Source organism: Oryx dammah, unplaced genomic scaffold (genome assembly GCF_014754425.2).
Source record: "Oryx dammah isolate SB20612 unplaced genomic scaffold, SCBI_Odam_1.1 HiC_scaffold_10, whole genome shotgun sequence".
Lineage (NCBI taxonomy): Eukaryota > Metazoa > Chordata > Mammalia > Artiodactyla > Bovidae > Oryx > Oryx dammah.
The window spans coordinates 11,884,598-11,910,997 of NW_024070194.1; the positions used below are offsets into that span (position 1 = coordinate 11,884,598).

The window sequence follows — 26,400 nt, forward strand, 5'->3', positions numbered from 1 at the left end:
GGCCAACTGTCTTACCCTCTGCTGTAGTCAGATATCCACAGGAGGGCTTGGGGATGCTGCTGCTGCTGCCCATGTCCGTGACAACTAACATTTACATAAGATCTTAAGAGGTATTAAGCTCAGTTGGTAAAGAATCTGCCTACCATACACGAGACCTGGGTTCAATTCCTTGGTCGGGAAGGTCCCCCGGAGAAGGAAATGGCAACCCACTCCAGTATTCTTGCCTGGAGAATCCCATGGATGGAGGAGCCTGGCCGGCTATAGTCCATGGGGTCGCAAGAGTCAGACACGACTTAGCGACTAAACCAAACCACCACCATTCTAAGTATTTACAGTATATAAACACATTTAATTCTCATAACAAATCTGTGAGACAGGTTCTCCTGTTACTGTCATTATTTTCACATCACAGTTGAAGAAACTGTGGCTCAGAGAGGTTTAATAACTTGCCCAGGGTCACACAGCTGGTAGCTGACAGAGCTGGGATTTGATCGGGCAGTCTGAATCCAGATCCTACCTTACTCTGCTGTTCTTGCAGGAGAGAGAGAGGGCAAGAAATGACCCTAGTGATGTTGGCCATTTCACTTGGCCTCTCTTTGCCCTCATTCTCACCTCAAAAAAGGAAATAACTTTTCCTATCTTAGATGAAAGACATGCCTTTACATTTTAAAAACAAAAGCTGTCAGGATTAATTGGATAACAGCTGTCAAATTCTTGTAGCTCCTTAGAGGATGGTAAAAGAGGAGGAATAATTATTGTGCTATTTTCTATGCAGACCCTAGTACATTTGGGGGAGTCAATAAGTGTCTAATGATATTCTTGGTAATTAGCAATGATTGAAGGGGTCTGCTCATAGCAGCAGAGAGGCCTCACAGAGGTTGGGCTGTAGAGCGAGCCTCAGTGTCTGATGGTCAGTGGTCAGAGCCCTCCTGTCCCTAAACGAGATGCACAGGGTGAGGCCCTGGAGGAGGAGGGCGCCTTCTCCAGAAGGTTAGCATGCTTCCCAGTCCAGTACAGAGAGGGGGAGCAAGACTGCTGGCCCACCTGCCCAAGGTTATGGACACCTTGCTCATCAGGGTTCAGTCCAGCAGTTCTCAAAGTGGGGCCCATACATCCACTACATCTACTTCACTTAGCAACTTTTCAGAAATCTTGGGCTTCATCCCAAAACTGGGGGTGAAACCCAGCAGTCTTTCAACAAACTTTCCGGGTGATTATGATTCACACGCTTCGCTGTGGGGACCACTGTTTTAGAGGAAAATAGCACTGATCCTGGAGCCAGACAGTCCTAAGTTTGAATCCTGATGCTGCCACCTTCTGGCTTTGTGACTTTGGACGAGTCACAGTACCCCTCTGATAAGTTCCTTATCTATACGGTGAGGTTGAGAGGTTCGAGAGGCGGTCTGCAGGGTACCTGCTCTGTATCTACAGTTCTTTCTGGCCCCGTTACGATATAGAGACTGTCTTGTTTTTTGGCTTTGAAGGAGGCTATTTGGTCCACTGGAAACATGCTTTCTGCTCCCTGTTCACCCGGCACCTCTCTAACCGTAGAGCTCAGCGTGGAGTTTCTTTGCTCCAGCAAGCTGTCGTTTTCTTTGTTTGTACATCTCCTCCCCAAGTCAAGTCCAGGCTGTATCTCTCTCCATATGCACACCCTGTCACGGAACCTCCCATGTCCCCATAACTGCCTTTTACTTCGCATAATCTCCATGAGGGCAAAGACTGACCTGCTCACTGCTGCTGCTTTAGAATGTCAGACCCATGGCAAGTGTGCAGGTAATATTTGAGGTTGGAACGGAATGTCATTCCATTTACAAAATGCTGGCCTCCAGGGGATTTGGGAAGGAAACAGGTGGAGGAATTCGCTTTCACACAGGTAGCCTCATGGGAGAAACTGAAGCAGGGGTACTAGATGACTTAGGGATGTAGAGGTCAGGAAAAAAGTGGAGAAGGCGAGCCCTGGTGGCTAAGGATTTGAGGGGAGGCTGTTGTGGAATCGGGGTGCAGACAACCTGTAGCAAGTCTCTGCAGGACCAAAGACCCATGTGATACCAGCTTTACACAGTGTAATACCCTCACCCCATCCAACCACAGTCTGGTTTGCTGACCAAGAACAAAATAACGTGAGGATACCTAGCCAACATTAACGGTGAAGTCCATCCCAGCATCTCTAGGGCAGGCATTTTGCAAAGCTCAGGTGACCTCTTGACTTATGTACATATTTATCTGTTTATTATGGACAGGATTATGGACCTTTTTGAAGTAGAGGTGGATCCTCTCCCCAGGAAAAGAAGCACAAAAACACAAACCTTCCCCAGAATTAACCTTGACACTCCATGGATACGTGATCAGGTTGCTTTCAGAATCACACCCAGATGTTGTGGGGACAATACAAGTGTCGGGTGAGGCAAAGTAGACTTTAATACTTTATGTCTCTCCAAGTCCTGGTATTTTAAAACTTGGGAAATAATAGCAGTGACCCAATTTAGTAATGTGAAGCCAAAGCAGCACTATTTTAACAGGCTTAGTCATCTCTTCATTTTGCACTTTCCCCCCCTCTTCCATTTGTGGCTTTTCCCATTGCAAAAATACGAAGAAATAATCTAGTATTTTCCATGGAGCATGGCAAACATGCTATATATGAAAATACCGTTGAACATTCTCTGAGTGTAATTGGAGCATAAATGTAACTAATCAAAATATTATCATGCCAACGGATGTGTGAAGAGTTTGGAGATTTAAAATATATATATATTTTAGTTCCATGTCAGTTCGATTTAGAGATTTAGAGGTGCAGAAGCAAAGGCCTCAGCCCAATGAATGTCAAGAACAATTTGGGGTCTGACGAGGTTCCCGGAAGCCCTGTTGTTCTCTTTACTCTTAATGTGACAGGAGCTCGACAACTGATTTTCAATTTTGTTATTTCCTCTCACTCTTTGCCCCTCTTTCTACCTGCACCAGCTCCCCAGGGCAAGGCCAGCCAACCCAAGACAATGTATGATCATTCCTTGCCAGCAGATACAACACGCTACTTGTGGTTTGGAGCCTAAGACCTTATAGATGATTAGAACATCCTCCTGGGTTTGAATCTTGGCCCTGTTGCCAGCTGTGTGGCCTCGGGCAAGTTACCTAACCTCTCTGTTCCTCAGTTTTCTCATTTGTAAGACAAGGATGATAATAGAAACCACTTCACAGAGCTGATACTAGAATTCAGTGAATGAATAGAAGTCAAATGTGACAATATGTGTTTGCTGTTGTTGTTATTAATGAGCAAGTGTGACGAATAGAGAAAGGAATTCTTGTGGGAAAATGAAGGATGACTTCCTCTTGGAACAAGATCCAAGGCAAAGGGTCTCATCTCCTTCACCCTCCTTCCATGAGGGGCCTAGTTAGAACGTCTAAGCCAGGAATACACACCAAGGAAACCAGAATTGAAAGAGACACATGTACCCCAATGTTCATCGCAGCACTGTTTATAATAGCCAGGACATGGAAGCGACTTAGATGTCCATCAGCAGACGAATGGATAAGAAAGCCGTGGTACATATACACAAGGGAATATTACTCAGTCGTTAAAAAGAACATATTTGAATCAGTTCTAATGAGGTGGATGAAACTGGAGCCTATTATACAGAGTGAGGTAAGCCAGAAAGAAAAACACCAATACAGTATACTAATGTGCTATACAGCACATATATGGAATTTAGAAAGATGGTAATGATAACCCTATATGTGAGATAGCAAAAGAGACACAGATGTATAGAACAGTCTTTTGGACTCTGTGGGAGAGGGCGAGGCTGGGATGATTTGGGAGAATGGCATTGAAACATGTATAGTGTCATATGTGAAATGAATCGCCAGTCCAGGTTCAATGCGTGAGACAGAGTGCTCGGGGCTGGTGCACTGGGATGACCCAGAGGGATGGGATGGGGAGGGAGGTGGGACGGGGGTTCAGGATGGGGAACACATGTACCCCTGTGGCGGATTCATGTCAATGTATGGCAAAACTACTAGAATATTGTAAAGTAATTAGCCTCCTAGTACAGCCACTATGGAGAACAGTGTGGAGATTCCTTAAAAAATTGCAAATAGAACTGCCTTATGACCCAGCAATCCCACTGCTGGGCATACACACTGAGGAAACCAGAATTGAAAGAGACACGTGTACCCCAATGTTCATCGCAGCACTGTTTATAATAGTCAGGACATGGAAACAACCTAGATGTCCATCAGCAGATGAATGGATAAGAAAGCTGTGGTACATATACATAATGGAGTATTACTCAGCCATTAAAAAGAATACATTTGAATCAGTTCTGATGAGATGGATGAAACTGGAGCCGATTATACAGAGTGAAGTAAGCCAGAAAGAAAAACACCAATACAGTATACTAACACATATATATGGAATTTAAAAAGATGGCAATGATGACCCTGTATGCAGGACAGCAAAAAAGACACAGATGTGTATAGCGGACTTTTGGACTCAGAGGGAGAGGGAGAGGGTGAGATGATTTGGGAGAATGGCATTGAAACATGTATAATATCATGTAAGAATCGAATTGCCAGTCTATGTCCGATGCAGGATACGGCACCCTTGGGGCTGGTACACGGGGATGACCCAGAGAGATGTTGTGGGGAGGGGGGTGGGAGGGGGGTTCATGTTTGGGAACGCGTGTACACCCGTGGTGGATTCATGTCAATGTATGGCAAAACCAATACAGAATTGTAAAGTAAAATTAAAAAATAAATAAATAAAATAAATAAATTTATATATATATAAAGAAAATCCAAGCCAGTCCTGGTTCCTTCCATACCACTAACTAGTCATGTGACTGTAGCTCCTTGACTTCTCCTCTTGGAGGGACTTCAGAAGCTCTAGCTGCACGCCTGTTTTCCAGGTCAAGAAATGGAGAGAGAATCCCTCACTCACAGAGGCACCTGTGACGAAGATGGATGCACAGGAAGGGGCTGGAGTCTGAAGGGAGAGTGACATTTCCTGCCCATCAGTTCTGTCTTGACTTTGCTCAAAAGTGAAAAGTGAAGTCACTCAGTCGTGTCCGACTCTTTGTGACCCCATGGACTGCAGCCTACCAGGCTCCTCCATCCATGGGATCTTCCAGGCAAGAGTACTGGAGTGGGTTGCCATTGCCTTCTCCAGTGCATGAAAGTGAAAAGTGAAAGTGAAGTTGCTCAGTCATGTCCACTTTTAGTGACTCCACGGACTGCAGCCTACCAGGCTCCTCTGTCCATGAGATTTTCCAGGCAAGAGTACTGGAGTGGAGTGCCATTGTCTTCTCTGACTTTGCTCAAAGAGTCCTGCTAATCCCGTGTCAGAGAGCAACTCAGACAAAGCCTTAGATTTCATCATTTATGTTGCCGACGTCTCATTCTATCCTGTGTTGGGTTCCACTGACTTTCCAACAAGCATGCTTGTTTTTCCCCTGGGATGTGGAGATGCTGCTGCTGAGATTCTGGGGGAGGCGAGTTATGTAATCACAGATGGCGAGAACCTGGTGTGCCCTGTGATGTTTATCTGCATCTGGTTTCGTCATATGATTATTGTTAAGGTCCAGAAAAAGAATGTTGTGAGAAGGCTTTTGCTTGAACTTGATTTGGGGAGCAAAGGGGGTGAGAAGACGGTAAGGGGTTCAGGTTTTATTCTGCTCTGTCTCCATCACCGTCCTCCTTCCCTCCTCTCCCACCTGGCTCAGTGCTCTTTTCCTCACCTGAACTGCGTTTCTCTGGCGTCACCACCTCCCTTTCGCCTTCCTCCTCCCCTCTGCATCTCTCTGTGTGCCTCCTCTCCTCATCTTCCTTGTCTATTTATTTATTACATTCCTCTGATTTATCCTCCTCTCTTTATTTCCCCCATTCTTTCTCCTTTCCTTCTCTTTTCTCTCTCCCTCTTTCCCTCACTTTTCATCTTTTTCTCAGGGATGGGGAAGGAATGCAGGCACCCAGGTGGGAACTAGGTCTTGCGGGGAATGGTTCATGCCGAGAGCCTCCTTCCAGCAGCACCTTCAAATCCAATCCCCTGAGTTTAATTCCATTTTTCAGCTACATTATCCACCCCTACATGGATTTTCAGATAGCTGTTTCCTGGAGAATTGCCTTAACATATTTGCATATGAAATGCTTAAACCTCAACTTATTGGTCTGAATGAATGATTACAGAAATAGTTATTACTTGTTCACACAAACTGACTCTGGAAAAAAAAAAAAACGTTCACAAGTGTTCTGTGCCTTTGAAACTTCAGGATGTATTTTCTTTGTTCTAAATAGATATTATGTATCCATTAAGCTGTAATTAATCCCCCTCCCGCCCTGATTGTCTGTTGTATTAGAAAGGAAGCACATTTTTTTCCTTTTTTTTTTTTTTGATGCATGATAATTAGAAAGCTTTCATTGATAGTATGAATAATGTCAAATGTGTTTGTTACCCTGGCTATTAGTAGATCCTTATGTTTATCACTGACTTAATGATGTTTAGTTTTCATGATGCTTCTGGTAGAATTCTGTTTCTCTTCCCCATATATTTTCTTACTTTATGGTACACTGTGTCTTTGACATTTTTGTGCCCCCTGCCCTTTTATTGTGATCAGACAGCCGACTTCATCATTCTGGAGTTTTAAATTAGGCTGTGTCCAGGAGAGCTATGAGAGAGCCATGGGTAGGGTCAGCAATGCAGGAATAACTGTTCTCTAGGCTTCGGTGAAAACAAAGAGAGAAGTGTGTTTAAATAATCTAGTGAAGGACCATGACAGGGCCAAGCATTGTGGATTTCAGAAATGGCATCACTTGAGCACAGACCCAGATGCAGAGAAGTCTGGAGTGTGTATTTGTTTCCCATTGCTGCTGTAACAGCAATTTCTGGTGGTCCAAAGTCCTAAATGGGTTTCACTGGGATAAAATTGAGGTGTCTGGAGGGCTGAGTTTCTTTCTGGAGGCTCTCGGGGAGAGGAGAAGCTTTTCTTGCCTTTTCTAGTCTCTAGAGACCACTGCCATTTCTTGATCTGTGGCTTCTTCCTCCATCTTCAAAGCCAGCAGCGAAGCCTCTTCACCTCCCTCTCTGATTCTGCCTCTTCCTCCTTTCTCATCCAGAATAATCCTATCGCAGGGTTATCTGATCAGCAATTATATCTGCAACCTTGGGCATGTAAGGTAGCATATTCACAGGCTCCAAAGATAGAAATGATGCTAAAGCTGAAACTCCAGTACTTTGGCCACTTCATGAGGAGAGTTGACTCATTGGAAAAGACTCTGATCCTGGGAGGGATTGGGGGCAGGAGGAGAAGGGGACAACAGAGGATGACATGGCTAGATGGTGTCACCGACTCAATGGACATGAGTTTGAGTGAACACTGGGAGTTGGTGATGGACAGGGAGGCCTGGTGTGCTGCAGTTCATGGGGTTGCAAAGAGTTGGACACGACTGAGCAACTGAACTGAAAGATTAGAACATGGGCATCTTTGGGAAACCATTATTAACTTACCATAGAGTGGTTGAGGGCTGTGTAGTGAGAGAGTATTCATATGCAAGGCAGGAAATAGAAGCCGGATATGGAGGCTTTCAAACATCTCCATGAAAGACTGGACTTTATGGGAGACAGAAAGTTTCCTATAAAAAAGGACTTCCTAGGGAGTTGAAGATATGCCATGGCTAGTTTTGCATCGTAGGGAGATGATGCTACCTGCTGCTACATTGGGTGGTGAAGGAATTAAGGACTACACTGGGTAGGAAGTGTTGGAAACATCCATGAAACAGACAGAAAGCCCGTAACACAAATGTCCTGGACACAAGGCAGTCCAGTCGCTGTGAGAGTGGAGAGGAAGAACATGATACAAGAAACACAAGGAGAAATCAGCCCCAGGATTTGATGACTCATGACTTGCAAGGGGTGAGAATAGAGCAACAGATTCCATTCTGTTTCTCAGCAGAGTCTCTGCTACTTTTTTCTTCAGTCTTTCGAGGCCTTCCCACTATATTGAAAAATTGGGGAAAGAAAGGAGCTATTTTCTTTTGAGAACCTACAATATGGCAATCCTTATCTGGATACTTTATAAATTGTTTCATTTATGTGTCCTGACTACTGAGTAAGATGTATCTTTGTGGAATAGAGAAAAGGAAACAGGCTCACAGAGTTTAGGCGATTCATCTGAGATCATCCAGGCAAAAGAGGGGTAGCTGGGCTTCTAGTCAAGACCAGGTAACTGCAGGGCTTCTCTGTGAGAGCCCTGCAGGATCCCCTCTACCTGGGGTTGGTGGCTCAACAGGTAGGGGTTGAACTGCATTTCAGAGCTGGGGCAGTGAGTGCCCTGTGTGTGCATACTTCTCCTGAAAGACATCCGGCACTGGAATGCTTGAGAACTCTGCCTCCAGGACCTCCCTGGTGGTCCACTGGTTAGGACTCTGCACTTCCGCTGGAGTGGATGTGGGTTTGATCCCTGATCAGAAACTTAAGATCTCACATGCCAGGTGGCCAGGAAAAAAAAAAAAAAAAAAGAACTCTGCCTCTTGGAGGCGGCATTTCCCTTCCCCTGCCCTGCCCCCGGCCCAGGATCTTAAGTAACTCTTTGTGGAACTAGTACCATGCCCGTGGAACTCAAGCGTGGTGGGCAGAATTGTTCATGGTACAAACTGAAGCAGGAGTCAGGAAACCTGACCCAGAGCCTTCACTGTCTTGTGTGACCTTAAGCAAGTCCCTTCCCTGCACTGGGATTTCTAAAATGAGTTGGTTGGATTAGTTAAACTCCGGTGTCTCCCCTGGATATAATTTGTTATTCTCTTATGAGAAATCTGCAATTTCTAGGCCAGCACTATTCAATAGAACTGTCTCTGATGGTGGGGATTTTCTCTGTTGTCACTGTAAAATATGGTATCAGCTGAGTCCTTGGGATATGGCTAGTTATGTCTAAGGAAATGAATTTTTAATTTAATGTTAATAAAATTTAAATAGGCACACAATGCTACTAATTCAGAGAATGGAGTTCTAGACCCTCAATTGTCTGCTTATTCAACAAGTGTAATGGGTATGTTTATGAGTTTCTACCTCTGTGGTGGTGTTCAGCTGCTAAGTTGTGGCCAGCTCCCTTCAACCCCATGAACTGCAGCACACCAGGCCTCCCTATTCATCACCAACTCCTGGAGCTTGCTCAAACTCATGTCCATTGATTCAGTGATACCATCCAACCATCTTATCCTCTGTTGTCCCCTTCTCCTCCTGCCTTCAATCTTTCCCAACATCAGGGTCTTTTCCAATGGATTGGCTCTTCACATCAGGTGGCCAAAGTGTTGGAGCTTCAGCTTCCACATCAGTTTTTCTAATGAATATTCAGGGTTGATTTCCTTTAGGATTGGCTGGTTTGATCTCCTTGCTGTCCCAGGGACTCTCAAGAGTCTTCTCCAGCACTGCAATTTGAAAGCATCAACTCTTTGGTGCTCAACCTTCTCTGTGGTCCAGCTCTCACATCCATACATGACTACTGGAAAAACCATAGCTTTGACTATTCAGACCTTTGTCTGCAAAGTGATGTCTCTGGTTGTTAATACCTCTGTAACTTTGGGAAAAAGACTTTTTTCCTCCATGCTCCTTGCTTTAGATCAGAGATAACATGGCATGACTTCACTGGGATGTGGAAAAATGTCAGATCAAGTTACAGAGGTAGAAAGTTTTAAACATACTAATTACACTTGTTCAATAAGCAGAGACTTTAGGGTCTAGAACTGCGTTCTCTGATTTAGTAGCTAATAGCAATGCATGCCTATTTATATTTAATTAAAATTAAATTAAAATTTTATTTCCTAGTAAGTTCTTAATAAGCATTAGTGACATCAAACATAAATTGCATTTGGCTCATTGTCACCTGCTGCTGGCCATTTGTTCTGAAATTAATGCTTATTGAGTCAGGTCCAGTGTTTCATGTAATATACACCAAAAACCAAGCAACAACAAGACTTGGACGTGTAGCTTTCATTATCCCACTTTACAGATGAGGACATTGAGGTCCAGGGAGGCTCACTGACTTGTTCAAAGTGAGGCAACCGAGGAGTGACAGGTGTGGGACTAAGACCCAGTTTTCTTGACTGCAAGTCCAGGACGTGTTCCATACCATCACAGCTGCGCTGGCTGCGGGCAGCGTTTGGGTCCTGCCACCATCCGCTCCCTCCTTGTAGGTGCTGGCGCTGGAAGCTGGCAGGGCCACCTGTCTGCAGGGACGGCTCCCAGCTCTCGGAGCTCCAGGCCTTCAGCTGCCAGTCTCGAGCACACTCATGTAATCTTAATGAACAATGTGCAAAGCCATTAAAAACTCAATTAGGGCTTTCTTTTTACTGCCGACGTGAGGAAATGCAATCCTGAGGTGCTCATGTGTAAACACAATAGCCACCATCTGCTGCGGAGAAGCGTTTTTGCCTCCAAAAAGGGGATCTGTGTCGCAGACACATCAATAACAGGGCTCTTATCAAGGCGTTATTATGCACGAAGGGGAAAAAAATGCAAAATTTATGGCCAGCCAGAGAGTACTTCCTGGTTTAATTCCACAGTTTTGGGGACTATGTGTAATAACTATGAGGAAACTAAGGCTGTTTTATGTTCCTGATCACGCCAGTAGATTTTTGAAGGGGATTAAAAAAAAATGGGGAGGGGGGAGAATGTATTTACAGTCTTTCTCTTTCTTGTTTCTGACTGATCTCGCATAATGACGGGCACATTTTTGATCTCCAGGAAACTGACAGCCCCGGGATGGTATTAATTAAGACAACCTGTTGATCAAAGAGGGCCCCACTGTGCTGCTGTTGTATGCGGGCTTTCATTCCTGAGCAATCTCTATGACGGCAGGCAGGCCTGCGCTCAGCCCAGAGATAGCCTTCCCTCCTTTCTAGAGGGCCTGGCCAGACCTCTGTAAGGTGGGCTTGATGTGTGTGGGGCTGTAGATGGCTGGATCCCACCCTTCACTGAGATACCAGGCTTGGCTATGGATTGCTGCGGCTTCCTGCCTCTCTGCCTTTGCACTTGCTGTTTGATTTACTAGAAATGCACTCCCAAACTGCCACCAGGAGCACTTCGATGGAAGGGACCAACCCCAGCTGGGAAAGAGGAGAGGCTTGCATGTTCTGATGTGTGGAGTTCAGAGCTATATCACCTGTATCTCTTTACATCTTCTGATCTACACTAAACCTGATAGGCTGACAATACTCCTGTGGAAGGGGCATCAGGAGAGGAAAAAAACCAGCCCCGTGCGGTTATAAGAATACTAGAGGAAGCCTGTTGCCTGGCCACAGGTGGAGGAAGAAATCCATCATGAAGGATGATGCCAAGTGGAATTAAGAGCTAACTGTAGGGGGCAATGGTGAGCGTAGACCCTGATGGAGGAGGGGGAGGAAAGAAAGCCTTGTGGGTTTGCAGAAAGAGCTGGCCCTAGAACCTTCCGGACGTTGGGGCCAAAGCAGTTGTATTGTGTGTCCCCTGAGTCTGTCCCAGGGCAGAGAGACAGGAACAAGGACCCACCCAGTCATCGAGCCATCACGAATGATGGTAGGGGCATATGGGGGAGTTTGCACCTGGGAGCACCCTGAGAAAGAGGGGATTGGTGTCATTCCTTGGGGTGCTGTGGGCACTTCTGGAAATATCAACACATAGGGAGTGTTGCTTGGTGCTGGCGTTCCTGCAGGTACAGGCAGGGGCTTAAAGCTGGTCAGAGTTTATTATCAGGGTTCATAATATGCTCAGTGATTGGTGAGGTTTGGCTTCTATTCACTCTTCAGATGCCAGCTCAGCTCAGTCTGTTCCTGGAAGACACCCTGATTCACCCTGGTTGCGTTAGTCACCCCTGCCTCTGTGTCTTGTGCTCAGGGGTTGTGCTCCACTCCAGCCAGGCTGGGTTTGCTTCAAGGTTCTCTGTGGTTGCTGTCTCTGCGGCTCAGAGGCACCTTCCTCTGCCTCTGCTACCCTCAGCTGCTGCCCTCTCCACACAGACTCTCCTTCACTGAGCCCTGGTTCAGAGACTCCAGTCTCTAGAGTTCGGTTCAGAAATTGGGGTTGGGTGTGCCTCTTTGGTAGACCTGAGATCGTGTGTCTGAGGCCTAGCTACAGAGGAGGCTGGGACGGGGGCATCTGGTCCTTTCCATTTCCAAAGCGGAAGTGGGCTCTGCTTTAAAACTCGAGGGGTTCCACAGACACGGGAAGAACGTTCAGATATTGAGTGGCCAGACTACAGAGCACGTTTCTGCTCCAGGTCACCGGTCCAGTGAGCTTGGAAGATGGCCTGAGCACATGTGGGAGTGGGTGTCTGAGGTGCCACGGATGACGCAATGGTTCCATGGGCTAGTTGCCCTGAGGAATTTCCACTGCTGAAACATGGGTCTTCCCTGCTTTTCCCAGAACTTTTTCTTTTTCTGTCCAGACTGGGAGCCAAATGGTTCAACCCTACACTTTGCTTTTTATCCCATGCTTCTATTATAAGACATTCATGGTGACAGGATCTAATACTGCAAGGGACCTTTTACACTTAGAGTAGCACTCAGATTCCCTGGGACACCTGCTGTTCAGACAGTGCATACCTGCTGGCTTCTGATTCAGTCTGCTATCCTTCTTCTATATCTGGTTCAGTAGCTTAGAAGTATGTTTGTAGTCATATTAACACAAATATCTGCAAAGGTGCATGTGTTACTTTCCATGACAAAAGGGATTTTGCAGATGTCATTGAATTAAGGACATGCAGTGGAGGGATGATCCTAACCGTCTGGGGGGATCCTAATTGTTCAGGGTCCTTTTAAGAAGGAGACAGGAGAGTCAAAGTCGGAAAAAGGTGTGTCTGTGGAATCAGAGGTTGGAGTGATGGCCTTCTGAAGACGGAGGAAGGGTCCATGAGCCGAGGAATGCAGGCAACCACTGAAGGCAAGGAACCAGTTTATCTCCTGATGCCTCCAAAAGGAAAGCAGCCTTATAACACCTTGATTTTAGACTTCTAAAAGAGAGAATACGTTTGTGTTGTATGAAGCCACTGAGTTTGTGGTAATAGTTACAGTGCTGATTGGACACTAATCCAGGTCTAAATCTTATGTCCCCAAGTCTCTACCTGCTTGTCTGCCAAGCCTCTTTCTGCCTTCCTGAGGCTCTCCCAAGTCACTTGTGAGAATCCTTGGGGCTGGTCTTGAGTGCATGAGTATAAGAACATACTTACACTCTGGACTCCTCATGGAAGCCCACTGCCTGCAGGGCATGGAAGGAGACCCTCGCCACAGTTGCCGTTCTGGATGCCCTTCCCAGAGTCACCAGACCCCCCCATCCTGTGGGCAGACCAGATGCTGCTGAGCTTCCCATCCATGTCCCCAGAGGGTCCTCTCTGACACTCTGTCTCTTGGACTCCGAGGCAGCCTCACTGGGACATTCCTGAGCAGGGCTCCATCCTACCAGTCCCTTCTGGCCTGACCCTCCCCTTCTTTGCAGGTCAGCTGGGCGGGGAGGCATGGGCAGTCATCGTTTTCTTCCGTTTGTTTCAGTTTTCTTATATATCTCTCTGATCCTTGCCCCCTAATGTATACCTTTCTGTCTGGTCTACAGGCCTGAGGATGCATGTGAAATCCCACAGATCGACATTAGGGGTGAGGGTAGTGGGAAACACAGTTTGCCCTAATGCAACCCACTCTGGTCCCCCTGAGACATGAACTGTCTTAACGAAGGTTCAGGATGTTTATTTCCTTCTCGAGTTTTTTTTTTTTTTCTGCGAACCCACGCTTTTCATTCTCAGTCTTTTCTGCTTTTTTCACCCAAGGACGCTTCTCTCAATGATGTCCCTGTTTGTAGCATCTGGCAGCCTTGCTTAGTAACTATCATTGCTCATGTTATCTGCTTAAGTAAAGGGACTTGCAGGAAGTAGGGGCTCTGCAGGGATGCCAAAATAATAACGATAATGCTAGTTGCAGAAGTAGATGTCAGATGTTCACGGCTTCATGACCTAATAATAGTTTATTCCTTGCTTGAAGTCCACAAGGAGTGTTCCTAATGGTGATGGCCTTCCTCGTGGTCATGGTCATTCGGGGAACTCGGTTCCTTTAATTGTGGCTTTGCTGTCCCTCAGGCTCCTGGAATCCTGTCGTTTCAGTTGATGGACAGGAAAAAACAACGCGGTAGTGATTCTGGGGCCTGAATGGGCATACCCACCACCTCAAGATCTTGATGGAATGCAAATTCAGATTCAGTAGATGTGGGCTGGGGCCCAAGAGTCTGCATTTTTTACCAGCTCCCAGGTGATTCTGAGACTCCTGGTCCAGGAGTCATCCTGTGAAGGATGAGATTAAAGGAGGATGAAGCAGTGGGAGCTGGGTGAGGGTCGAGGTTGTCCGCCTTGAAGAGTCAAGCCAGGAAGTGGCAGGCTTCATCCTTAGGACCTGTTGGCTGGAAACCAGTTGCGTGGCCTTGCCAAACTCTGAAAGGAGGCTGGGGAATATAGTCCAGCTCTGCCCAGCACAGAGAGGACAGGCTTGCTAGTCAACCAGCAGTTTCTACTACATGAAGGCTTGATGGAGGGCCATGCACTTTCACCAGCTCTGCCTTCAGAGAAATGGCAGCATCCTTTATTAACAGGCATGGAGGCCGCACAATGAAGAGGATTCCTAGACTTGCTGGGGTGGATGGATCTCACCTGGCTCCACCCTATCAGTGAGCCTGCTTCATCACAAGAGCTAGGATGCAAAGAAGGGGGAACCTGAGCTGGTGGATGGAACACTTTCCCGACTGTGCTATGGGCAGTAGGAAGAAGGGTGTGTGAACTGGCTGGAGCACAGGTGCTTAAATGTCTCTGGGGCATCCCAGGATTCTGATAGAGAACCCAGTCACTGCTTGTTTCTCAGGCTGCCTTCTCTATCTGCAGCTGTGTCCCGCTCTGTGCCCAGGGGCTTGTGGGTCTTGTGAGTCAGCACTCTCCCATCCCGGGAAGACCTTTGGAACCCTGGGGGATGCAGATCAGCAAACAGGTGAGGGCCTGGGTGCCGGCTTCTCTCTGCACCTCTTTCCCTAATGCAGTGGCGCCTTCCTTGCTGCCGGGAGGGTGTGACGGTTAGAGACAACATCTGACAAGGGACAGCTCTCCATGTACCGGGGTTGCTGCCTAGCTGTAAACTAGGAAGTTTGATTTGCTTGGAAACATGGGTAAGATACTGCTTTTGCTCTACTTCCCAAGGCTCCTACTCAGGGGAGTGGGTGAGTTTTCTGCTTGGATATTCAAAGTTATTGGATATTGAAATATATTGGATATTGAGTCTGGTAGCCATTGGTTCAGGTTGCTGCCTTTATCACCTTGCTTCTTGTTGGCTTATTTCAGGAATGAGCCTTAGGGATCAGAGTAGAGTTGGAAGGAAGGCGTCTTCGATGGTCCAACTACTTTGCATGCTGGTTCAGGGGAGAAAGTGCAAGAAAGCCTAATTTGTCCTCGAGTCCATGTTCCTTTCTCTAATCCAGCTCTGTAGTAAAGTGGAGATTTTGAACTCTGTCTCCTGTGTCTATTTTAAAATTTATTTCGAACCCAGCAGATACAGGCTGTGAATGACCGGTACCCTTTAGAACCCCAAGATATGTATTGCCTAGCACTGAGTATCTGGCAACTGTTAGTCTTCTGGGGATTAGAGTGAAAGAATGAGGCTACTGATAGCTATTGAAGTGGCTCATCTTGGTTGAGGATAAGTAGTCTTAAGGCTTCATTCTGATTGGAGATTTTAGTGCCTAAAATAAGATTTCAAAGCAGCAGTGGTTTTCTTGGTGGAAATATTCATTGCAGAATCACTTGAATTTATCTACTGTGTTTTTTGATGCAGTTTATCCCATAGACTTGTAAGACTCTTAAGTCACAGAGTTCGGCCCTCACAGCTGATGGTGAAAGTTCCTTAGACGTCTGCTCAACATGTCCAGACTCTGTTTAGCCACCTGTAGTGATGAGGGACTCACTTTGTCTCCGGGTAGTCCACCCCAGTTTTGCATCTGTTCTACTTGTTAAAAGGGCCTTTGAACTGAAATGTGCCCCGCTGTGGCTTCTTTCATAGGGCTGCTCTCTCAGATGACCTTCATCAGGAAACTGTTGCCACAATAATGTACCTAGCAAACCAAGAGGGAAGTTACAACGCACATTTTATTCTCACACTCCTGGGCCTGAGCCTCTGTTGTGGATTGGCTGACCCAGGCTGGGCTTGTTGGCTATGTGGCTGTACGCCCAGCTACATGGGAGGCCTGGCTGGGTTCTTTACTCTCCATTGGGCTTATTTCTCTTCCACACGTGTCAGTCCTCAATCTCAAGCCAAAGGGGCAGCAGCTACCTGGGGCACGTTCTTCTCCTGGAAGACAGCAGTAGCTCAAGAGGGCAAGCCTGGCTAGGCAAGCACATTTCAAGCCTCATTCTCTTAGCATCCTGCTGACCAAAGCAAGTGGAGTTCAAAGCAAGGGATGAGGACACGCTCTCTGCCTCTGTTGGAAGCAGGGGCAAGTCAAAGGCAAAGAGTGTGGATCTAGGGAGGGGTGAAGAACCAGAAACGACCATTTAATCTGTCAAAGAAACTCCAAGAGGCTCACTTGGAGTGTTTGAAAATAATAGTCATGTTTTCTGCAGGCCGTAAAAATAGCATAAACTTTGAGGTCAAAGAGAATCTGGGTCTCATCCTTCCTTGTCTGAGTGGTCCAGGGTAAGTTACTCAGTCTTTCAATAAAATGAAAAGCCTTCTTCTCCCAGGGTTGTTCTGAAGATTAAATTGAACAAAATATAAATAAACTAAGCCTCACACTGCTGCTCCTTAAGTTCTCAGCAAGAATTACTTACTCTCCATTCCATCTTTCAATTGGTTCTCACATATCTTCAAGGTCTTCTTTGCTTTCTTGAGTATACTGTACTTGTATATGTCCTCCTCCGGTATATTTCTTGTATTAATGCAAGGCTCGAAGTGTAATATGTTAGAACACCACCCTGGTTTGGAAGAGCTTCTGCTTCCATTGAGACCACCTGAGCTTGAATGAGGTTATATTTCACCTCATTTCATCCACGGAGGTTACAGTTAACTAAATTCCTGAGTTTTTATTCCATTCTTCCTGTAGGAGCTACTGGTTTTAGTGAGTTTTGTTGTTGTTCTGTATGTATTTATAGACTTTACTTTGTAGAAATATTTTTTGTGTCTTACCTTCTCTTAATTCTTACAAAACCACCTTGGTGAGTAACACCTTTTATTCCCAATCGCAGAAGAGGATACTTGAATTCAGAAAGGAAATGTGGGTTCCTGGGGGTCAACCAGACCCTCCTAGAGGGATTGGATTTCTGGCTACCGTGTTTCCAGGTGTGACTGATTTTCAGAAGGATTTTCTTTCTCTCTCCTTGTCTCTACCTCCTGCTCTTTTTGTGGATCTCCAGGATCCTTCATGATGGTGAACAGCTCTGGGAGGGCCTCTGGCCAGAAGGCCCACCTTCTCCTGCCGACCCTCAAGGAGAACGACACCCACTGCATTGATTTCCATTACTACTTCTCCAGCCGTGACCGGTCCAGCCCAGGGGCCCTAAATGTCTATGTGAAGGTGAACGGTGGACCCCAGGGAAACCCCGTCTGGAACGTGTCTGGGGTGGTCACCGAGGGCTGGGTGAAGGCAGAGCTTGCCATCAGCACCTTCTGGCCACATTTCTACCAGGTATGGTGTTTTATCATATTTTTATTTATTTATTTTTTTTGAGTAATTACCTATATACTGCTTGCCCTCTTGTTTAGAGGTTTGGTCTAGAAAAGATTTTATGTACTCACTTGTTCACCTCGTGGTTACCAAGCTGCTTCTGCTAATCAGTCCTGGAGGATGCAGGAGAGATCCAGTATAGACCCTGCCTCCCTGGAGATCGCAGTTTGTAGGAGGAGACTGATTGAAACTGTTTATTTATATAAACACAGTATAGTGGAATGCGTGTGGATTCCATGGGATGCTGGATGGATGCAGACACTGAAGCCTTCTAGCAAATAATTTCTTATAACAATCTTATGAGGGAGGTGCAATTATTATGCCTCTTTTACAGATGAAAAATTGAGGTTCACAAAGGTAACAAGTCAAATACTGCCCCCGGGGAAGAGGATGTCTGTAGGCAAGACAATTATGGTGACTCCTAAGAGGACAAGACAGCTAGGCTGAGTCTTGAAGATGAACAAATACTTATTGAAGAAGGAAGGGAAAGGCATTTGCATTGATGGGGGTGATGGATACCATGGATTGAAGGAGTAAGTGAGAGATTTTGGCAGAGTTTGGAAACTAGGTTGCTTATAGGTATATTGAAAGGAAGATATACTGGGAGCTAAACCTGCAGGGATGGGTAGGTCATGGGGCTTTGAATGCCAGGCTAAGGAGAGTAGATTTATTCTCTAGCCTAGAGCAGCACTACTCAAACCGTCTGTGGTGGAAGACCAGTTTTTTTCTCCTTAACTCACTGTGGACCAATACTCTTATAAACTGCAATACAAGTGTCACCGCAAGGCCAAATTGCTGGAACACTTTCTGAACACCTCTTATCTCATTGTGGACTTTTAACGTACACAGTACATGATGCCACCAGCCCATGGGCACACTTAGAGGAACATAGATCCATGTTGTCATGGCCCGGGACTGTTGAAAGTTTTTAAATTACTTTATTAAGGTATAATTTATATACCATAGAATCCACTCATTTTAAGCATGCAAGCCAGTGATGTTTAGTAAATCTATTGAGTTGCAGAATCATCACCATAAACCAGCTTTAGAATGTTTTCTTCCCTCCTTAAGCTCCTTTGCGCCTGTTTGCAGTTGATATCCATACACACAGATGGAAGGCTTTAAGTCAGAAAGTGACATAGTCAGATCTATTTTTGGAGAAATTTCTCTGGAGTCTAAAGCAGAAGAGGGACCTAAGGGGGCAAGCTGAGGGCCTGGGAGATTCGTAGGCATCCTTCAGTTCAAAACTCATGGTACACTTCTTTCAGATGTACTGTGAAATCAGTTGTGAACAATATGTAAATGAAAGGACATGGCTGTGTTCCGATAAAACTCTATTGCACAAAAAAAGTGATGGACCAGATTTGGTCTCCAGGCCATAGTTTGCTAAATCCTGTCAGCAAACTCTCCATCCAGAGATGGACAGTGATGTCCAAGAGCACACAGCAAATCATTGGCAAAGTTGGGACTAAAACTCTGGTGCCCTGGTCCAAAACTGCCCCTGTTTCACTAAGTATAGATAGCTTCAAGTGTCTCTGTAAGTCCATGGATCCCCTCAAGGAGGCCTTAGCCTTTCAATTTAGAAACCCCCTACCTAGGACCTGATGCAGATGGATACAGGATGGGGGCCACAGGTGCAAGGAAGGATAAAGAGCAAGAAAAGTGACCCAGGTTGAGGGTTAGACCCACCACTGACCCTGCTCTTTGATGGGTATAGAAGGGGGAAAAGAGTGTGTCCTGGGCATCTCTTATGTCTCAGCTCTGTGGTAAGCATATATTTGCTTCTCATTTATCTGATAGTAACTCCTGTGTTGGGCGGCACCATGTCCTGTGTTCCAGAGTAAGGGATATTTTTGGTCATTTGAGATCCCCATAATTCTGCCTAGGTCCTCTGGCTGCAAGCTCAGTTCCCTGCTTTTAGGAGTGAGGGGAAAGCATGCCCATCCTGAAAACTGCTCACTAGCAGTGCAGTGTTGGGTCTGACCCATTATCATTCTGAGCACAGTTGTCTCATTTGTAAAATGGAGAGGTCCATGGGTCCGTGGATTAAATGAGGTAGTATGTAACTTATATCAGGCTCGCAGTGAGCCCCGCAGTGTTTGGAAGGGAGGAGGAAGTGAGGGGAGAGCAGACAAAGAGGATGGAGGTGGGGGGTCCTCCTTAAAGGAGGACGGCTGTGGCTGAGCTCCGAGCCGTCCCTGTGATGAGCAGCCTCATCTGGGAGAAGGTTCTGATTTCCAACCTGTTACGCCACAGCGTCATTTCATTCCATCTCCTCTGCTCTGAGCTTTGTGGTGAGAAAGCCACTAATGCATTGAGAGCAGCGGTTTAGAAAAGGCACAGGTCTTTCAGACACACACAGAGCTGTGAGTGGATAGCCCCGTGGCCGCACACACAGGTGTATACACTCACCATCCGGTTCTCAGACTCACCACACACCCAGGGACACCACCCACACGTACATCTGGGGAGAGAAAAGGGGGCCCATCTGGAGATTCGAAGACGTTTGCAAAATGAGCTTGAAAATTCATCAGACCCCCAGCTCTGGATCTGCATGTCTGATTCTGGGGACTAAATACCATTTTGGTTCTCAGCGGTGCTGGGCTTCAGACCCCGATGGCTTATGTATTCATTTATTAAAGTCATGTTTCACAGTCCTAAAATTGACCTGTAGCTCTGTAACAAACAGGGACTTTTCATCTTTCTTATTAGTGGGCTCTCTGCACCTTCAGCAGGGCCTGAGATGAGAAGGGGCCCCCTGCCATCCACCCCTTGCTGGCCTCCTCTCAGGGGAGCAGGGGCTTGTCCGGTGCAGCTCAAGCTGTGCTGCACGTGGCTGCTCCTTTCCAGGTGATGTTAATTCTATTTCAGATTTTAATGATTCTGAACTTTTCTGTCCCAATATTTAAAAAATAAAAGAACTTTAATTAATTGTGCCACCATTTGCTTGCTCTATTCTCCATCACCTGCCTCAGTGAAATTGCCTTTTTATTCAGCTACGTAGACCCCCGAAATTTAAGACTCACTCAACTTGAATTTAATTGGAACATAAAGCCCAGTCCCTTTCTCAGATGTTCCTCTGGCCTCTGGTGTTCTGTGCAGTTGGTCCCTTCATGCACAGTTCAGGAGGCATCATGGGGTGAGGAGTGAGTCTCTACCTTCTTTAAACTCCACCCCATCTCTTTCATTCACCCATCTCTCCTCCCTGCTAGGCAGCAAACTCTCCTCCTTCTCTTTTACGGAGGCCTCCTTGGGCTGATGTGGAAAAGAGTGTCTTGATTTCACCCCAAGGAATCTCCTCATCATAAAAATATACGTAGTCCTCTTCCAAAGAGAACTTCTGGTTAGCCAAGATCTTTCTGTCTCTTATCTTTTGAGAAGGTGTTTGCAGCCCCTTGAAATGTTTTGCTCCACCAGTTCTCTGCTTGAGGCCTTCAACGGTGACCAGAAAACATCAAGTCCCTTAAACTGGGTCCTGATGTATCCACATCCTCCCCCAAATGGGCACATACCCTGCTTTTTTGGAGGGTTTGAGGGGTGACTCATCTCTGAGCCTCTCTTGGGACTTGACTTCCTGGCTTGGCCCAGCAGTTCCTGCATTGGGAGAGGTTTGCCCCTTTCCAGGCAAGCTACACTCCCCCAGTACCAGAAGGTCTCTGAGGGTCTGGGACTTGCGGGTGTGTAGCTGATAGTCGGGACACACGGCCGCTTTGGGGTTGAAGGCTTTCCTGCAGGGAAGGTGTGGTCCGGTTCTGCGCCCCAGTGCCCCTGTCTCCATATACCGACGCGGAGCACCATGGGTGGTCTTCTGTCTCCCCCCACCCGCCCTTCTCGTCCCCTGTATGCAGATGGCACTAGAGGAGCCTTTTTTCCTCACAATTCTTCACTCACTCACTTCTCCCGTTCCTGACCCTCATTCCTCAAGGGCCTTGGTTGGGGTTTTCTTATGAGTGTGCTTGGCTTGAAGATGATGGTTCTGCCTCACTTCAGAACACCTGAGCAGGTCTTTCTGTCACTGAGGGTCTTGACATCACCCTGGCCCTTTGTGGAACTGGAGGTTCCCAGGAACTGGAGCTGGTGAGATGCTGGGTGGGATCTTCCTGACCAAGACCCCCACACCAGAAGCTCATTGACAGGGTGACCCTTTCCACCTGAGGCTGCAGCCGTCTCCTCAGGCACCTTCTCACCTAAAGAGAGGACTCCAGTCATCCATATTCCCCAGAACTTGGTCAGTCGGGAGCCTGGCTCTGGGGCCCGAGCTGCAGCTGTGACAGCTGCTTTTCCTGAACCATACAAGACCAAATTCTGTTCTGCTGTTCTGTTTACGAGGGCTTCCTCCTTTATCAGCAGTGAGAATTCAGAGGGGCACTCACATTCTCCTGATGTCTGAATGTCCCTGGTTGTGCCGCTACCCTTACACTCTCTTGCTGCGGCCAAACCTGATCTCTCTAACCATGTTCCATGTTCCCCTGACTCATGTCTTCTTACAAAAGCTCCTTGTGATCAGAAGCTTGAGCCATGAATCCCAGCGATAATTTGCATTGCCTGGATCTCATTCAGAACTATAATGCGTGCAAGGATGGATAAGGGGTGTTGAGGGCTTTGGGACTATATGTAATTTCTACAGGCTGTCTCTGTCAACTTCATCTCCATCCCCATTGCTTCTCCGTGACTCAGGTTTGCAATCCCATAATCTACTGATGGCACATTCTAGCCACCACTTGAGATTTCCCTCTCCGGTGCCTGGCGTTATGCTCCCCAGGGTTGGCCCTTGTTTCTGGAAGCGGGCGGCTTACCCAGGCTCATGTGTGTGGGCCTGAGAGTCAGCCGCCTTGTGAGAGTTCAGTGTTTCAGGGACAAGCTCAGCAAGTGAGTCCAGGTAGGCCCAAGCCCATCCATTGCGAGCCTGTTTTCCTTTTCTTTCCTTCCTCGGGAAGATAGTGGACTTCCTGGCACTCTTGCTGATATCCCCAGCTGTGTGACCCTCTGCCCTCGGGCCATTGAGGGATCTATCTCTTGACAGTTTGCATGACTTTTTTTTTTTTTTTTTGGCTCCTGTAGGTTGTGTGAGCATTCTTCTCTGAACACTCTGGCAGTGATAGGGAGAATATTCCCCATCTGTTCTGGGAGGTACTTTCATTCTCAGCTGCATCCAGGACCTGCCTTGTGTTGTAAACATACCACAGTCCCTACATCTAATATCTTGTGATTCTGGGGCCTTCATCAAGGATTCTGTGTGTTGTCATGGTCCCCTTCCCAGCTCTCCTGGCACCTGCAACCATCTGTGCCTCTTAATTTCCGTGTACCTCCCCACATGGACCCAAAGCCCAGCCACCAGCAGTTTCCACCTTTCATAGCTCACATCGGAGTCTGGTGAGTGTAGGAACCTTAGTGGAAACTTGGGGTGAGGGCATAAAAGGTTGTCACATTGGAAGTCCATTTCTTTCTTCCCCACCATTCCCTTGAATTTTCCTTCTCATCTCCCATCCCTCTGTCCAGAGTAAGGGCAGTAATAACAGTAAGGGCAGTAATAACCATTCATCAGCATTTATGATATGCATTGTCAGCATTTTACAATTATTCATTTACTTCATTAAAAAAGCAGTACCTTCTTCCCCTTATTTCTTACAGAATATTACTCTCTCCTGTTTGAGAAACCCAAGTCTCACCTACCATGGCGTGTTATAGAAAAACATTCCCAAGAGGAATTCTGATGAATGAAAGAGTCTCTGTCTCATTATAGAATTCTTATTTCTGCTACCGGAAGGCCACTGAGCAGTGACCAGCTGTACGTGTCACTCTCACGCACCCATTCTCTCATGGCCAGCCTTGGGTTTGCTCATGGAGTATTTGTTAATAATTATGATATAGGTTGCATACTGAGTGATGATGTGAGAAGCAGAGTGTGAGAAGAGTATTAATAGAGTTGAACTTTGAGTAACTGGAAAAAAAAGTCAGAACTCTGCTTAACCAAGTGTTTTGGTTAAAAATGAGAGTTGGACTGCTTTCCAATAAAGTTCAGTAATGGACTTGGCTGTGAACCAGGAGACCAGGGTCTTAGCCCTCCTACCTGCCTCTGGCTTCTTTCCTGAGTTTTGGTAATTTAGCCGGCCCCACCACTTAGGGTTGTTGAGAGGCTAGATTGAGACCACCACTGATAAAAGGTTAATGTGATTGACCTTTGTTACTATGGTTTTTTTTCTCTATTTTTGTTATTATTCAATCTTAGTTGATGAGGTCCCCCTCTGTTCAGTACTGGTAACTCCACCAGTAACCTGACCCCATTTGACTTTTGTCCCCTCTAGAATCTGTTCCGTCAACTCCCCATTCCCTTGTATTCCGTGCTACTTCCCTGACTCTTTCCCCTCTACCTAAAACCATGTTCCAGTATCTACCATCCTAAGAAATCCTCTACTGGGCTTTCCACACTTGGCCTTGGGCCCTAGTCCTCTTCTTTGAACTGTCTACTCTCTCTTTCAAGATGACCTCATCTAGTTGTATAGATTTAAGTGGCATTTAGATGCCAGTACTACCACATTTGTAAGTCTGGTCCTAGATCACCCAAGAGCTTCGAAATATAATATCAGCTTCCTCAGGATGTCCATTAAGATTTTAGTTGGCATCTTGAAAAAAAATTATGATGTAGCTTGGCCTATGTGCCTAGAGACACACACATTCATTTTCTCTGTGTTAATAAATGACACCAGAATCAGCCTAGAAGCTCAAGACTTAAATTGAAGAATCCTCTTTGCATTTTCTCTTTTCTTCACTCTTCTCCTCTTAATCTAGCAGTAATTATTTTCATCTCTACCTTGAAAGTATCTTTCATATCATCAGCATCTTTATTCCTCATGGCTAACACCATTGTCCAAGCCATACTCATCTTTTCATTGGACCACTACCGTAGCCAACTGTTCAATTTCATTCTTGCTCAAGCTCCACCTCCTGCCCCAGTCAATTTCCACAGAATAGCCAGAATGAACTTTTTTTGAATGTAAATTATGTCACTTTCCAGCTTCAAATGCTTCAGTAATAGCAGAAAATTCAAACTCCCGTAAGTCTTAGAGCACTCCATGTCATCTGACCTGCAGCTAGCATTCCAGCCTTGCCTTGTGCTTCTCTAGCTTGCTTGCTATATCCCAGCCACGCCAGGGTCTCATTCTTATATTCCCAGATCATCCTCAAGTTCTTTCCTGCCTCAGAGCCTTTGTACATCACCACCTCTTCCTTAACTTGCCAGTTTCATCCTTCTGGTCTCCTTTTAATTATCACCTTTTTAGAGTTCTTTCCTGACTACTCTAAGTAATGTAGACCCTCTCCCACTTAGTTATACTTAATCACAAAATGAATTTAATTTCCTTATTTATCTGTGTAATTTCCTTTTCCATTCATGAAATGTAAAGTTTATCAGAGTTAGAACCCTAAGCTTGTTGTTCACTTTTTAGCCCCTCCCTGCGAGTGCCTCAATCCTTGGTACAGAGGAGAGTCTCTGTAAATATGAATGAATGAGACTGTCCCTGCTCCCAATAGGTTTAGAGCTTACAGGATGAAATAATTCATGAACAGGCATTTACACTCTGCTGTGATAGGTGTTGTAGTGGAATTAGTTGTGGTACATGACAAAAGGGTAGTATAATATGCAGAGAGATACGAAAATGTAATACACTTTAAAGGACTTAATTTTTATTGTAAATAAAAAGAAGCTCATTTTTATCATAGAGAATTTGGAAGATCTAGGAAAGGGTTAAGGCAAAAACATTCATCTGCCATAATCTCCCTAGTGTCATTAAAAACAAAAACATTACCAATCTTGCTTCATCTTTTGTGAATAACCTGCTGAACTCGCTGATTTTTCTTTTAGAGAGTTTATTTGTTTTGATGATTCTCAAGGATTCTTTACACAGAATAGGATATTTACCTTTTAGCTGGCATATATATTACAGATATTGTTCTCAACTTGCCATTTGACTTTTAATTTTATTTCATTCAGACTTTTGTTAACAAAACATACTTTGACAGTATAGTTATTATGTATTTAAGAAATAGACAATATTTCAACTTTAAGAAATTGATTTTTAAGCTTTTGTCATTAGTTTATGGCTTTAGGAAATCTGGTTAGAAAATATATAGAACCATGACTGTATAGTTTCCTCTTTGAAGAATTTATTGAAGTTAGATATTCGCCTATTATATGATCTTGTGAGGTTTTTATATTTCTTTTTCATTTAAATTCTACTTTGATGCTTTAGCATTATTTTTACAACAATAAGTTTCTGTTTGTATTTTCCTATGTCTTTGTTTGGTTTGTTATTTTTAAGGTTATTGAGTCATTCTATACTAGGTGTTTATCTTATGACATGTAATTAGACTTTGTTCATTTAGACAGTCTGAGAGCTTTTCTTTGTTTTAACCTATTTATATTTATTAACATAATAGAATTTTTTTACTTTTATCACTTTTACTACACAATTTGAATCTTTTCATGCTATGTCTTTTAAATGTGTTTTCTGTGTTCATTATATTTTTTTATTTTTTTCCTACAGAAATTAGTATATTAACTCCCTTAACATGAATAATTACCTAACAAGGTAGACACTATAATTACAGATGAGGAAACTGAGGCACAGAGCAGTAAGGTAACTTGCTCAAGGTGGTACACACACAAGATGCACACACACAAGGTGTACACACTCAAGGTACAC

At 45.4% G+C, this 26,400-nt stretch overlaps 1 protein-coding gene across 1 annotated transcript in view; it reads left to right on the forward strand.

Annotated features, from left to right (window-relative positions):
* Positions 1 to 15,147: 15,147 nt before the first annotated feature.
* The window catches only part of LOC120869435 (receptor-type tyrosine-protein phosphatase T-like), a 310,761-nt gene continuing 299,508 nt past the window's right edge, over positions 15,148 to 26,400 (forward strand). The window contains exons 1-2 of the mRNA XM_040248752.1: positions 15,148 to 15,151; positions 17,388 to 17,659. Of these exons, the coding sequence (XP_040104686.1) occupies positions 15,148 to 15,151; positions 17,388 to 17,659 (276 nt within the window). The remainder of the gene's footprint in view (positions 15,152 to 17,387; positions 17,660 to 26,400) is intronic.